At 42.6% G+C, this 15,533-nt stretch overlaps 1 protein-coding gene across 1 annotated transcript in view; it reads right to left on the bottom strand.

Moving 5' to 3' along the window:
- The window catches only part of MYO1D (myosin ID), a 178,239-nt gene that overhangs the window by 94,125 nt on the left and 68,581 nt on the right, over nt 1-15,533 (bottom strand). Inside the window, exons 13-16 of the mRNA XM_061588024.1 lie at nt 13,050-13,124; nt 12,825-12,957; nt 7,825-7,991; nt 5,772-5,979 (exon numbers count right to left, since the gene is read on the bottom strand). Of these exons, the coding sequence (XP_061444008.1) occupies nt 5,772-5,979; nt 7,825-7,991; nt 12,825-12,957; nt 13,050-13,124 (583 nt within the window). The remainder of the gene's footprint in view (nt 1-5,771; nt 5,980-7,824; nt 7,992-12,824; nt 12,958-13,049; nt 13,125-15,533) is intronic.

Raw genomic sequence — 15,533 nt, 5'->3', positions numbered from 1 at the left:
CTCCTCCACCAGACCCAAGCACCTTAAAATCCAAGCAGCGAGCACAGATGCACAGAAAATCCATGCCCAAACCAAATCATTCATTTCTAAATTTAGATGCCAATACTGCATCACTGACACATGCTATGGTTGTAAGAACTTTGCAAAAATATTTTCATGCTTGCTACAGCAGATGCGCCCTCACATACCAGACCTCCTTCACACTCGCCTGAACTGCTTGGCAAACAACATTTCATACTGTCAAAGCACAGCTGATCCTCCAGGCACCAAAACTGAAAGGAGCAAGATGAATTCCACACAGGCATGAGCTTTACTGTATGGTTTCCAGAGCGTTTCAAATGGGATCTGTTCTTCAGAGGTTGTTGTCAATATTGCAGGAGAAACATATTCAGTTTCTCAGCTACTAGGCTCTAAAAGTGAGCAAAGATAACACTTCAAACCTATGGCTACAGAGGAGCAAAATTCTGTGAAATGAGGAGTACAAAAGATGCAATCTCTTATATTCAAAACCGAAACTGATAAAATTACGTCTTGTCATGCCTCACTAGTTATGGAGTCAGGGATAATATCTGTTCCCCCACTCCATATTTAGTATTGAGATAGTGCAAATTTGTGTCAGAATACTGAATATAGTATCACTACACACAGAGTAATTTTGATTCTGTGGATGGGTCACAGCAACCCTAAGGATCTGGCTGATATTACTATTTGGGGCTAAAAAAATAAGTTTTCCCAGGTGAAATTAATAATATGTCCTGGGGAGGGGGGGAAGGCAATCACATACAACTTGGATACTGATTTCTGGGTGTATGTGTGGCCCTACCACTAGGCTGAAGGCTGAACAGCCTTTTGCAATGCAGGAATTATTTCTGGAGAGCAATAAATATTCAGAAAAGTTGGAGGATTTTGTTTGTACATCCCTATATTATCTCACAGTCAGATATAGAACAATTTACATTTCTACTTCTTCCCACAGTCCCATCTCACAAGACAGAAAAATGCAAGACCTTTATATTCCCCTTGATGTGGTTCACTGTGTAAAATCTTTTTATTTTGTTAATGGTGGAAGCTTCCTTTTTTGCAGCTAACATTTCCTAGCACATACATCTTTAAGGGCATATTGGGACAGAGAAAAGCAAAATATTAAATTATGACAAGTCAGCCGCAGCTTTTGTTCTCTCTCCATCTACTCATTCCTACCCCCACTCTCTCCGACACCACATAGGCCAGAAATGTTGCTATGGCAACAGCAGCTGCAGGGTCTTGATTGACAAGTCTCCTGAGAGGAGTGTCTGGGGAAATTAGAATGCCTCAAGGCAAGGGGGGGGGGAGAAGAGAGGGGGGAAAACACTGTCAACTCACAATACTGAAGAGGATGGCAGACATGCAGACATTTCAACAAAAGGGACATTCCTGTGTGCTGGGCTGAAACATTAATAAGCCCATCTTCTTCCACAACTGCACTGAGTCTAGTAGTTCAACTTCAGTGATGCAACAAGCCTAACATGAGGAACTGGCTGGGGCAACTCAGTGTAATGGTTTCTGAGAAGCTAAGCTGGCAGTATCCTAAACTGCTTGAGTTTGCATTACAGAAATAGCCTACCTAAGGATGAATGGGGAGGGGAAAACATGTAGAAGCCTAATTTTTTTTAAAAAAAACCGACTGCATTTACCATTTAAGTCCTACCAGCTCTTTTTAGAGATAATATTGAGAGGAAATAAGCAGTGACGGAGTTCATTTCCAAAACCTGCTTGGGTTTATTTTCATAGCTGTATTACACAGTCATGTGAGACAAATCACTTATTCAATACATAACTGGTAAAACATAAAGCAGTTGGGCAACGCCATACACATGACCCACCTCTCAGTTCCCTCACCCCAGTTATTCAAGAAACTTTTACTGAAGCAATGGCAAAGAAAACATGATATCACACAACTGAGGCTGGTGCACCAATTGTACCACTTCCTTGAAATGTCAGATTTGGCCATGGTGATACATGCTACAGCGACAACTTATTTGGCTTACTGCTGCATCACACTCTACCTGGGAATGTCTTTGAAGAGTAATCAAAACCTTCTGCTGATCCAGAACGCTGTGGCCAGACTGTTGACGGGGGCCAGTTATCAAGACCATGTAACTCCATTGCTGCACTAGAGTCATTCGCTTCCAATGAGTTTCCAGACACAAAACAAAGTACTGTAATTATCTTCAAAGCCCTAAACCAGCCTTCCCCCAATGTAGTGCCCTCCTGCTATTTTGGACTACAACTACCATCAGACCCACCCAGTACAGGCTGATAAGAGTTGTAGTCCAAAACAGTTGAAGGACACTATGTTGGGGAAGGCTGCTCTAAACATTAGGATATACCTTCTCATATATGAACAGGGCTGGCCCCAGGCACGATAGGGCCCTTGGACAACAGCCTGCCCTGGCGCATGCACGCATGCACACCCTACCTATCTAGCAGGTGGGCGGAGGAGCAGGAGATCGGGACGCCGGGCGGGCAAGCGCGAGGGGGGTCGGGACGCCGGGCGGGCAAGCGCGAGGGGGGTCGGGACGCCGGGCGGGCAAGCGCGAGGGGGGTCGGGACGCCGGGCGGGCAAGCGCGAGGGGGGTCGGGACGCCGGGCGGGCAAGCGCGAGGGGGGTCGGGACGCCGGGCGGGCAAGCGCGAGGGGGGTCGGGACGCCGGGCGGGCAAGCGCGAGGGGGGTCGGGACGCCGGGCGGGCAAGCGCGAGGGGGGTCGGGACGCCGGGCGGGCAAGCGCGAGGGGGGTCGGGACGCCGGGCGGGCAAGCGCGAGGGGGGTCGGGACGCCGGGCGGACAAGCGCGAGGGGGGTGGCCGGATGCCGAGTGAGCAAGGTTCTAAGAAAAAAATTATTTCTGTGTCACATGAACAGGAGAGGCACATTTGGTGCACCTATGTTTTGAACTCCCATCCCAACCAGGCCCATTAAGCCCCTTCTCAGTTGACTTTTCACTGAGAAGTGAAAGCCTTGAAGCTTTCTGAGGTGAACAGGGGTTTTTTCACTTTTGTTTTTTGCTGCTTCTTTCTCATTAACTGTTATTTTTAATCTGCTCTTGCTTTTATTTATTGTTCTTTTAATTGCCATGTTATTTTATTTGCTTTTCTATTTCGTTAGCTGAGTTGGACACCTAGTGCAAAAAGATAGGTTATAAATGGAAATAAATAATAAACCACCCAAGTCCAAGTTGCAGCCTTGCAGATTTAGCCTGACCATCAGTTCAACTTTGTGAAGTATACAAAAGATGAAAGATAGGAAACCAGGATGAAAAAAAGCAAGGTTGCCATGATGAACATCTCTCTTGAATAGTACAACCACAGCAACATAAAAAGACAACAAAACTAGAACCTGTCACAGAATATCAAGTGAGCTAAGAGTGATGTTTCACTCCATAAACAAAATTCTGTAGCTCTCTCTCATTTTCCATGTTATCCAGAAATTATTGCACCCCAGGACTGCAACCAGTTTCTTCAGCATTTTCTTCAGTCACTGTCCTCCCTTTATCTTCATATAATGTGCAGGACAGAAAGAGATTTGAGGAGCAACAAAAGATTGTTTGCCAGCAATTGAAAAAGGGAGTTGCCATCAATTAAAAATTATGGCGAAGCATTAAAAAATGACACAGGAACAAAATTGCCTCATTTTTTCCTAGAGCTTTTTGTCTCATTTTTACACCAAGATTAATCCTCATCTCTTCACTAGCAGCCTGCAAGAGCCCCCTCTGCTGGTCAACAAGTAGCAATCATAGGTATAAACATGACTGAGCAACAACTAGGTTAAATGATCTATTTCTTTAATAAGAACTCTAAAGCCTTTCAAAACAGATAGCCCCTAATTACTTTTTAGAAAATCAAGACCTTTCAAAGAAAATCATGACCTAATAAGACCCATCATAGATCCTGTTTTTATGTTTACTTATGTCCCGTGAAATCAATATTCTAGCGCTACATTAAAATTAATTTTCCTGCTTCCTGCTGGTAGCAACAGTAAATGAGGCAAGGTACTGCAAAGCATCTGATCCTCCGTGGTGCAGAGTGGTAAGCGGCGGTAACGCAGCCGAAGCTCTGCTCACAGCCGGAGTTCGATTCCAACGGAAGGAGGAAGTCAAATCTCCGGTAAAAGGGGTCGAGGTCCACTCAGCCTTCCATCCATCCGTGGTCGGTAAAATGAGTACCCGGCATATGCTGGGGGGTAAAGAAAGGCCATGGAAGGAACTGGCAATCCCACCCCATATATACGGTCTGTCTAGTAAACGTCGCAAGACGTCACCCTAAGAGTTGGAAACGACTCGCACTATAAGTGCAGGGACACCTTTACCTTTTTTACTGCAAAGCAGCAACAATCCTCTACTTTACCACTTAAGATACTGTTTACCATTAGTGACAGTCCAACAATGGGAAAGCTGCCATACAAGCAATAGCAAAAGGCAGCATTTATCAGGAATTATTTCTACTTTTGTCATACAGAGAGCACTGAGACACAACATGGTAAATTGGAGTTACAACTGACTACACTTTGTGAGCACTAATAGGCACAAAACAGAATGCACTAATGCTTATAGTCTTCCATTGCAAGAAACACTGGTCATCTTAAGAACATAAGAACATAAGAAGAGCCTGCTGGATCAGGCCAGTGGCCCATCTAGTCCAGCATCCTGTTCTCACAGTGGCCAACCAGGTGCCTGGGGGAAGCCCGCAAGCAGGACCCGAGTGCAAGAACACTCTCCCCTCCTGAGGCTTCCGGCAACTGGTTTTCAGAAGCATGCTGCCTCTGACTAGGGTGGCAGAGCACAGCCATCATGGCTAGTAGCCATTGATAGCCCTGTCCTCCATGAATTTGTCTAATCTTCTTTTAAAGCCGTCCAAGCTGGTGGCCATTACTGCATCTTGTGGGAGCAAATTCCATAGTTTAACTATGCGCTGAGTAAAGAAGTACTTCCTTTTGTCTGTCCTGAATCTTCCAACATCTTATCTCCTATTCCGAATAAATTTACAATGTTATGTTTTATTATCATCACAACATAAAAAGGATATTTAAAATCACAATCACAATTACTGTTCTCTTTGGGTGGAGTCTGCACAGAAGGGCTACAAAATTGGACTTACAAAGAACACACTTTGTGCTTGAGAGGTCACAGGTTTCTAGCTCTCATTTCTGGAGTCCACTGTTAGAAAACATGACCAGAAGCTGTGCTTTTATGCCCCAGCATGGCCCTCTGCCATGCTCCAAAATGCCACTATGCCCTATCCATTCTTCTCATACCACCACCACGCTTTTTAATTGGATTAGAAAGAAAGAAAAAAGTAAGCAACGTTCAATAATAATTTTAACTGCTTATTTCTGCAAATCAGGTTTGCATAAGTCCAGTTTATTTCAAGTACCCAGTTTCCCTGTGCTGAATTTGGATTTTGAGAGGTAATTCAACAAACCAACTAATACATGACAAAGACTTGTAGCCCTTTGCAAATGACTGGCAGTAGTTCAGGCTTTGTTTAAACCGTTTCTCTAATTTATATTCTCTAATTTATCTCTATATATTATATAGAGAGAAACTGGAAATAGATTTGCAATCACAGCGGGCTCAAAAATTAGACTGGAACCCTTTTCCTACAAATCAGGTTCAGCATACAGATTAAGCTAAAAGTGCATTGGAAATCTGCCACAAGCCATACTGCCACCTTTCATGAGGCTGCAGTGGTTAGAGATGGGCTATTTTAAAGCAGCTTTCACTACTGCCTCTCACCTTCTGTAGAAAGAGAACAACCCACTCAAGCATCTGGGCATGCAGCTCTTCCAACGTAAAAAGCGTCCGAGGTGTGCGGATGAAAATCTTAGTCTTGCCATAGGCCACATCATCTTGGAACCCACAGTGCTCAATCAGTTTTTTTACAGCCTCCTTGTCTGATGGGAGTTTGTGATTTGGCCAAGTAAATTCAGGGATTATCTTGTACCTGCATAAAAGAATAAAAAAAAAAAGCATTGTTGGTTGCATTTGCCATCTTTGCTCACTCCTAGGCTCACCAGTACTAGACAATCTGCAAAATGACCTTAAAGCAGAAGCAAAGGAGGGATGTGTTGGCTTATATAGAATTAGGGAACCTTGTTCATTTATTATAAAAGCAAAATATTAACTTGTAAAGAATGTGATGGGACTCTTTCCACTTTAAGTAGCAAGTACTTCCATCTGAAGCTAATGGAATTCATGACCTGTATAGACTTCAGTTAAACTGGGATTATTCAGGTTTCTGTTCTCTGGAGTATCATCTTACAGTTTGCAAATTATTAGAATGAGTTATTTGACTACCAAGTTTTAAGGATGCACCAGCTCTGCAGAATAAACCTCGAGATAACACAATAAATGGGACAAAATGACCCAGCTGATAAGAGAGTTGGGCTTGGATCAGAGAGATTTATACACATCTATCAAGGACTGAACCACAACCTTAACCAGCCTAGCATGATAACAAGTACTGTGAGTGCTCAGGTCAGAGGGCTTTTCAGGCAGAGAAAGCAAGAGGGGGTGTAACACTGGTCCCTAAAATTGGTAGGCAGCATGAAGCATCTGGACTAGCCAGCCTTCATGTAAAATACCAGAAGCCTGCCCTTCTGCCCTTGCCTGACCGACAGAGCAGTATATTCTACTTGCTGCATTCCAGCAATTGTCCTCTGGGAACATAGGATTGAGAATGCACATCTGAACATAGTTGCTCATGGCCCAAGTATGCTGACAAAATCCTTGCTGAGGAAAAGACTGTCCAACTTAACGCACAGACAGACTACAAGGCACCCCGGCTCTCCCATCTTAATTTCTTTGCTCAAGCTTTAACAGTTTATTGTCAGCATAAACAGCAGCATTCAATGTCCAAGGTGATCTTGCAAAGATGCAACCCACATATTTTATGTATGTATGTGCATAATGCATTTTATGTATTTTAATAGTATTTTATGCATTTTAATTTACTGTAACATTTTGTGTTTTTATTGTGTATTTTATTATATATGTGTGCAATTTTATTGTAGCCGCCCTGAGTGCCCTGTTGTAGGGTAGAAGGGTGGGATAGAAATATTTTAAATAAATATTCAGTCATACAGAAAGGTACTGGTATGTTGCTGGAAATGGTGTATGGCCTTGCAATTGGGTGTGTGCATGCATGAACATGCCTTTTTTTATGTACTGAGAAGCTTCTGTTCTGCCACAGGGAGCAAATAACATATTTTATATTTTCAGACAGCCAAACCCTTGCATTTGGTTCCAGCTCTCCGCTTGCTAACCACTGATGGGGAAAATATTTCTTGTGCTAATCTGATGGGAGAAAAGATCTAGTAAGAGGAACCCCACAATTTATAAATGTTGATGTTGAATCTACTTTAAGGAGATGCTATGCAAATTGGTGTGAGAAACCAAAGGTAGTTTTGTGGACATAGGTCAAAAGAGAGAGAGAGAGGGATATTAAAGCCGGTATGGAGAACTATTGGCAGTCCAGAGGTTGCTGAACTACAGCTCCCATCAGCCCAGCAAGCACGACCGATGGCCAGGGATGATGGCAGTTGCAGTTCAGCAACACCTGGAGGGCAAACGGTTCCCCACACCTGTATTATGGGCTCCTTCTGGGAGGAAGGGCAGGATAGTTTAAATAAATAAATAAAACTGGCCTGGTGCAGTTATTCTCATCTCTACAAAAGTAGAGCAGAGCTGTATACAAAGCCAGTACCACATTTTACATTTTAGTAATTTCTGTCTAGATTCTAGATGGTCCCCAAACATCTGAAGTCTGACCAATTTTATCTTTTGTTACCTGTGAAGGAACTTCTCATATGTTTGGCGATAGGCAAATCCTGCTCTTCGGACCCTCACATTCTCCAGGAGTCCAAGATATTCTACCTGATGCCTGCAACGCTCCTCGTCAAATAGCTGTGGCGACTTTTTGTCATTAGGCTTAACGCAGCGGACATAGTACGGTTCCTAAGAGGAGGCAGTGAAGAACAGAGTAATTTTTATACTAAGAGCTAAAGTGCAAGGGAAGGAGGGAAGTAACTGAAGGCCAGCGCATACATATTCCCAGTCGCATAATCATTGTTAGGAAAGCAGGCCAGAGGATTGTATGCTTCCTCCTGCTAGCTGATTCCCTCTTATGGATAGTCCCCCATTGGCCTAATTTGTTTCAAACTGTTTTTAATATTGAATTTTAAATTGTTGTAACCTACCCTCAGACCTTATGGTTAAAACCCTAAACAGGGACAGAATTTTCAAAGCCCTGGACAAATTAAAAGGTATTCACCAAGTGCCAAGAAGATAACAGCACCAGGCAAGCCTCTTGAGAGCATTTTTCCACCAAAGACAGGGCACCACTACTTAAAAGACCCTCTCTCTGATCACTACCTGCCTTTACTTAGAGGGCAGTAGAACCCAAAGAGGGGTCTCCAAAGATGATCACAGATTTTGGCAGATTTGTGTTCTTTGATGTGTAGTGGTCCCTAAGATATATAAGGCTTTTAAAACATTTAGAATCAGCACTTTTAATTATGACCAGAAACCAGTGCAGTTGCTTCAAGACTGGCAGGATACTAGCCCAGTTTGGACAACTGTATCGTGACCGGCTGTCCACAATGTGAGCAAACAAACCAGGAAGTCTCTAAAGATTATAGTTTCCCCAGTTCAACCAAAACAGAAAATTATGGTTACCAGTTTTGGAAATAAGCAAGGATATTAAACCATGGCATGCAGTTGGCTTAAGGTCCTGGCTTGCTCTTTAACAGAAAGTCCTCTTTGGGAGAAATACTAATGGATGCCTTGACATTCAGACTTTCATGCTTGTTGATAGCCAGACACCGAAGATAAAAGAGACCAGATGGTTTGAAGAAAGGGGTGTTATGAGATTAAATCAGGTTTCAATTTGGCATTCTTAACTCCTTGTCCGTAGTTCAACTGCTATAACAGCTCCAAATAAAGGAATTTTTAAGTTTTTTAAGCTAAAAGGTCGAGAGCATAGATAAGTACGTCTTACCAGAAACGAAGCTAACCGGAAGTCCCTCTTAATGTTCCTAAACTGATGCTGTTTCATACATACTGATATCTTGGCTATTAGCATTCTAATGCAGGCTAATTCCAACAAGTGGCACAACCCTTTGTTCTTACTGAGCAAGAAAGTCACAAAATGACATTATAACAAGAAAGAGAACAATTGTCCACCTTATGGACAGGGCAAGAAGCAAAGAAAATCTAGAGGCAAATGGACAGAGGTTAAACAGGAAAAACCTGAGATCTATACAGGCAATTCAGTAATGTGTTATAACATACCCATAAGACCCTGAACCTGGAGCCAGAACAATATTTAGTTTATTTATTCCACACAAAATTAACAGTCCAATCTTCAGCTCAAATATCCCCAGAATATCTTACAACAATTTAAGTGGGGACTTAGCTTGTACACCATTCCCAATCTCTAGTCAAAGGAGAGAACTGCAGGATAATCAGCCAAATCATTAAAGAAGTCTCTTGAGCACTAATTGGCTTGTGTGGTAAGGCCGGATCCCCTACAAGAGCTTCGGAGTCAGGACTCGTCTGTGGTCTGAACAATAAGGCAACTCTGCCAATGACTCCATGGCTGAAGACTCTTGACTGTATTACATGCTCCGCTGATTTGAATGAAGGGGAAAGTCTAAAGGTTGGCTGAAGAATCTAAGTGAAAGTATTCAGCAAGAATGAGAGACTGAAAGGAGACCATTAACAGTATTAGTTAATAGTTTAATAGTTTTAAAACGATTACTAAACTATTTTCTCTTTATTTAAAATACTTTTATACCATCTTTCATAAAAATCTTAAGGCAGTTCACAACCAACCCATTAAAAGTACAATAAAACAAATATAGCAGTAACAAAGTCAGGATAAATTCAATAGACTCGTATTAATGGTCACCAAGGGCCTGGCAGAACTAGTATTTTTTTTAGCAAGCATGCAAGTGCTTGCCTTATCTGGGAGGGTTGTTCCACATGCTGAGTGTCACAACTGAAAAGGCCCTCCTCCTGGTTGCTGCAAGATGGACCTCTTCAGACTGCATAACAGCTAGGAGGGTCTTAGTTGAAAATATTAGTGATCAGGCTGCTAGTCCCTGGTACCAAGTTGTTTAGGGCTTTATAGGCAAGTACCAAATCTTTAAACATGACATATTGGCAGCATATTAGCAATTAGTGCAGTTGTTTAAAAAGCTCCCAGGGGACAGAGGTATAATCACCCAATGCCATTCTCCAGAAGTGGCCCTGCAGGTAGGAATGGAATCACTGCAAAACAATGCCTTCCAACTCCCAAGCCACTAAGCCAGTCCAATAAGATACAATGGCTCATGGTATCAAAAGCTACTAAGAGACTAATCAAGAGCAACAGGGTCGAATTCCCCTGCCCCTTTTCAATAAAGGTTATTCATCAGGGTGAATGAGACCAATTTCAGTCCCAGAACCAGATCTAAACCCAGAATTAAATGTGTCCAGATAATCTGTTTCCTCCAAGAGCACCTCGAGCTGAGCTGCCACCAATCCCTCAAGCACCTTTCCCCAAAAAGGGGTGCTGGTGATTGAGCTGTAGTTATCATAAACCTTAGGGTCTGGTGAAGTTTTTTTTCATGAGTGGCCACATTACTGCCTTTCTAAGGGTGGCTGGCACTGCATTTATCACACTCTGGATCCCCCTAGTCAATTCCACCACCCTTCCAGGCTGGCTCAAATCAGCTAAGATGGGCAAATGTTAAGAGGACACATAGTCAGCCAAACAGCTGCTCTTTATGACCTGAAACCTTAATGTTTTAATCATTCTGTACAACAGAATAAAGGCTTGTAAGCTAAAGGCTTGTAAGCTAAAGGCTTGTAAGCGCTAGACAATTATGCCTCATGAAAAAAGAAAAAAGATGACAATGAAGTTAATGCTATTCCACATGGGACAGTTTTGAAACAGCATGTTTTATTAGCTGTTTAGCACACAATGTTAGGCTTCCCTCATAAAACAGCATTTAATGCAACCCATTTATCTAACATATTGGCCTGACAGCTGTAAAGTTCCTAATAGCTTCCAGAAAGTCAGACTTAATTGTCCACACTGCCACTCTAGAGAACTTGGCAGTCCTTCATTAAAGAAGAGATTGCACTTACAACTTTTACATGATCAAGCCAGAACCTTTGCTATGTACTATGGGGCAAGATGTCCTCTTGGGACCACCTAATGTATTTTGTTTGTACCTTCTTCTTCCTAGGTCTCTTCCACCGCTTTGCCGTTTAGGTGAAGATTTTAGGGTTTCACTAATTCTGCTTCAGAAAGCATTATCTACACATCGTGTGATAAATGCTCATAATGCAACAGAATCTTCAAGTCAGTAAAAAAAGTGGGATGGGGAATAAACAATCTCCTCAAAAGCATTACATTAGCTTTGCACACTGACTCACTCCCACATGAGCTGACATACAGGAGCCAACACTATGCAAATAACAGCACAGCTCTTCCCTTAATGTACCTCATACTCTGAAGTCTGTCTGCACAAAGCATATGTAGAGTGAACTTTGAGGAACCCTCTATTGCTGGGGGTGAGGTGTGTGAGTTGTGCATTAAGAGCCTTTAACCAAGGTCTTGGCTTGCATGGGAAGATGTGGCTACCCAGAGAATTCTATCCTCAAGTTATGCTGCCTAGATAAAGATTAGCTTGGTACTAAATCCCTTATGCCAACATGTGATTGTTTAGGGAATTTACAACATCGTAACTTTGTCAATGTAAATCCTATCCAGTTGTAACTAACCAGCCTATGACAGAAGCATTGGAGGAGGCAACCAGAAGGAGTAATTAGCTTATTCCAGATCCTATCCACTACACCTGGGCAAGTCCTGGCTCCCCTACTGATGTAAAATTAAGATAGCAAAAGAATGGTAGCAAGTCAGTTTACCAGCATTTACAACGGTGTCAATAGGGAACCCCTGATACCTGTCCATGTTAAGGTACAGATGCAACTGACAATTCACCCAAGGAAATGGTAAGTTGCCTTCCAAGAGCAGCCAAAGGCTAGGCTGCACATTTGTCTTTCCAGTCCTCAAACATACGCACCACCTCAAGCACAGTCACAGCAGTCTGCTTTGTCTCCACCTGGAAAAAGCAGTAGCAATAACTGCAGACACCGGCCCTTTAAAAAGCTGGAGCAGGAAACCAGGGTACCTGTTCAGAGAGCTCTTTCTGGCTATAGAAATACAAGTTGCTGTTTTTGTTTGGAAGCCTAGTATTGTTAATAATGAAAAATTATATATATGGCAAAACTAGCCTTTTGACTGGGTGTGGGGAGTTGGGAGAGAGTCTGGAGAGACCGCTAATTCACAAAATGGAGGTAAACTTTGAATTAGGCATAGAATAATAGTAGAAGAATAAACAAAGCCACACTCCTGTTGGGGTGGAAAGACAGTTGGGGAAACGTGAGGGCCACTTTCCTTTGTGGGCAACCTTTTGAGGACTACATGCCAGGAAAGAGAGGTGCCATAGGCAAAAGTGACCAGAGTAAAAGATGCAATACTTCTTTATACAGAAAGTGACATTCCAGTCATGCAAAAGTCAACGGTTTCTATGTGCACGCACACACACACACACACCCCTTTCCAACCAGGCAAGCAAGAGGCATGATCAGGAACATATTCCACCCAGGCAAAAGCACTCAAGGAGCGTGTAGAGCAGGGCCTGGAAGGAGGTATAGCCCACAGAGAATACCTAGATGGCCATATTTAGCTCCTGGGCATAAGGTTCTCTACCCCTGCTTTAAACAGAAACTTATTACCTTTGATGCCAAGTTGTCCACTAAAGCAATCATTGAGTTCTTGAAAAGGGTAGCAGCAGTCAGTGGTCGTTTTGTCACTTCTGTGATGCTCAGTTTGCCTTCTGGCCACATCTTTTTCAGCACAGGATTGGAACTACAAAACCGGGGGGGGGGAATTAAAAGAGCAGCAATATTTGGACAGCTCTAGGTAAAGAGACTTACAAACAGCTAAAGTTTTATTCCTACCTGTTATACATCAGGCGCTTGAAATCCTGAAATAAAGTGTCCTTGTTTTTATCAATAAATCCAGTGACCGAGTAGCTGGCAAATGAAGACGCAGAGTGTTAATTTCAGTGAACTTCCAGTGACAAAAGTAACAGCTGCCACTGACAGAGAATGAAGTTACTATGTCTGGAACCAAGGGGACCACAGCAGTCTCACACAGCACGGTTATCAATACTATGACACCACACATTACCAGGAAGAAAAGGGGCCAGCACCAGTGATTCTTTCTTCATCGGTAGCACATAGACTTCCAGTGGGCTAAGTCAGGTTAATAAAATACACTTCATGCTCAGTGATATGAAGCCACTGGAGAAAAGAGCACCAATTGCAGAAACTCACCATACCTCCTCACCATACCTCCTCTCAAGGGGACAATAGAAAAACTGGTCCCATACTTCTAGTAGTTAAGCTGTGTGAATTTTCTGGTTTAGAAATAACCACCAATTTCTTAACATCAGTTGCTGTCCTGCCTGAAGTGTCACCAGCAGCAAAAGAAGTTAACTTCACCAGCATCGCAATCTTTAAGAAGATGCCTTCTCAACTAGACAGCTACTGAAACAAGAGGCTAACAGTGCAATCTTACACCTGTCCACTCAGCACTATTGAGTCCTACTGAATTAAACAGGGCTTACTCCCAGGTAAGTGGGGCTAGGATTGCAGCCTAATAGCATGAACTGTGGAGCAGGAAGCCTCTGGCTCAAATCTCACCTGTCATAGAATTACTAGACAGCCTTGAATAGATCACTGTTATTTGGCCTTTGCTTTATTTTAAAAATGTAGATCCTACAAAATGGACTGACAGAGTCCTCAAGAGAGCAATAAGGGGATAACATTGATGTGCCTTGCAGGGTTGTTGTAACAATTATTGTGATTATAAAGTAAAACGCTTTAAACCAGTGGCCCTTCAGGTTTTGCTGGAGTACCTGGCCATAGTGGTTGGGGCTGATGGGACCTGGAGTCCAACAACATCTGGATGGCCACAGGTTCTCCATCCCTGCTTGAAATTTTAAAAAGGCTCTCTATTTAAAAAAATGCTAAAAAAATTAATTCAATGGCAGTACCTATCAGATATGGTTGATAGCAACATTCCCTTTATTATTGGTGGCATAGCACATTCCTATGCACCATAAGAACATAAGAAGAGCCTGCTGGATCAGGCCAGTGTCCCATCTAGTCCAGCATCCTGTTCTCACAGTGGCCAACCAGGTGCTTGGGGGAAGCCCGCAAGCAGGACCCGAGTGCAAGAACACTCTCCTCTCCTGAGGCTTCCGGCAACTGGTTTTCAGAAGCATGCTGCCTCTGACTAGGGTGGCAGAGCACAGCCATCACGGCTAGTAGCCATTGATAGCCCTGTCCTCCATGAATTTGTCTAATCTTCTTTTAAAACCATCCAAGCTGGTGGCCATTACTGCGTCTTGTGGGAGCAAATTCCATGGTTTAACTGTGCGCTGAGTAAAGAAGTACTTCCTTTTGTTTGTCCTGAATCTTCCAACAAACCATGCCCAGAACAGGCTTTATATTCTAGGGCAACTCCGTGGTTTGTTGTTGCAAAAAGTTTTCTTACGCAGACCAAGTGTGCATTCCAGAATCCTCTTTGCCACTGCAAAGGGTCTGGAATGCACTCCGTGTGCTCAGAGTTTATTGTGTTTAAAGATGTAAGAGCACCCCGGTTTGGGTGCAGCTCAGCAGGTGCTCAATGAATTGGGCCATCCCATACATCTGCTTATTTGATCTACATGGCTGAGCCACATCTGCTTTTTAGGTGTTTTGATTTCTGGTCTCTTCCTGCCTTAACATTTATCTTTATATTTCTCTTTCCTTTATTCGTCCTCCAGAAATTGCACGCTTTTGTGTTTTGCTATAGTACAAATACATTGCTATCATGGCAATACAATAAATATGCCATCTCCCACAAATAAAAATTCTTGAGAAAGAATAGTGAAATAAATGGCTTCTGAGACTATGGAAGGGTTTACCTTCTGCTTTTGAAAGAAATTAACAAGGTGCCCAGTTAAATATGCATACAGGTGCAATAAGATAATTTCACTATTTTTAATTAACACTTATGTTAACAGCTCTGATAAGGAAAGGTGAAAAGTGATTGTGGCTACAAAGACAAATAAAGTAAGACTGCCACTCAGACCAGTCATGGGAAGTCATATATCAAGCTGAAGCTTTCCCACATTTAATATATATATATATTCACTAATAGGCAAAAAACCTTGCGGTTTAAGAACATACCTATAGCCCACAGATATTTCTATCAAACTTTAAAAAGCAGGGAAATTGGGCAGCTATAGTGAATGCACCAGGGGAGCAGGAGACTTCCAGCCAAAATTTCTTAAATTAATTAAAGATCAGCCAGGCATTTTTTTTTATTTTAAACTTCAGAAGATGAAGGTCAGAGTATGGGGCACGGTCAGTATTAGGATTACAGGTACTCTG

The sequence above is a fragment of the Rhineura floridana genome, chromosome 11 (assembly GCF_030035675.1).
Source record: "Rhineura floridana isolate rRhiFlo1 chromosome 11, rRhiFlo1.hap2, whole genome shotgun sequence".
NCBI lineage: Eukaryota > Metazoa > Chordata > Lepidosauria > Squamata > Rhineuridae > Rhineura > Rhineura floridana.
Note: the sequence above shows the minus strand (reverse complement) of the source record. Positions and strands in the feature narration are given on the sequence as shown.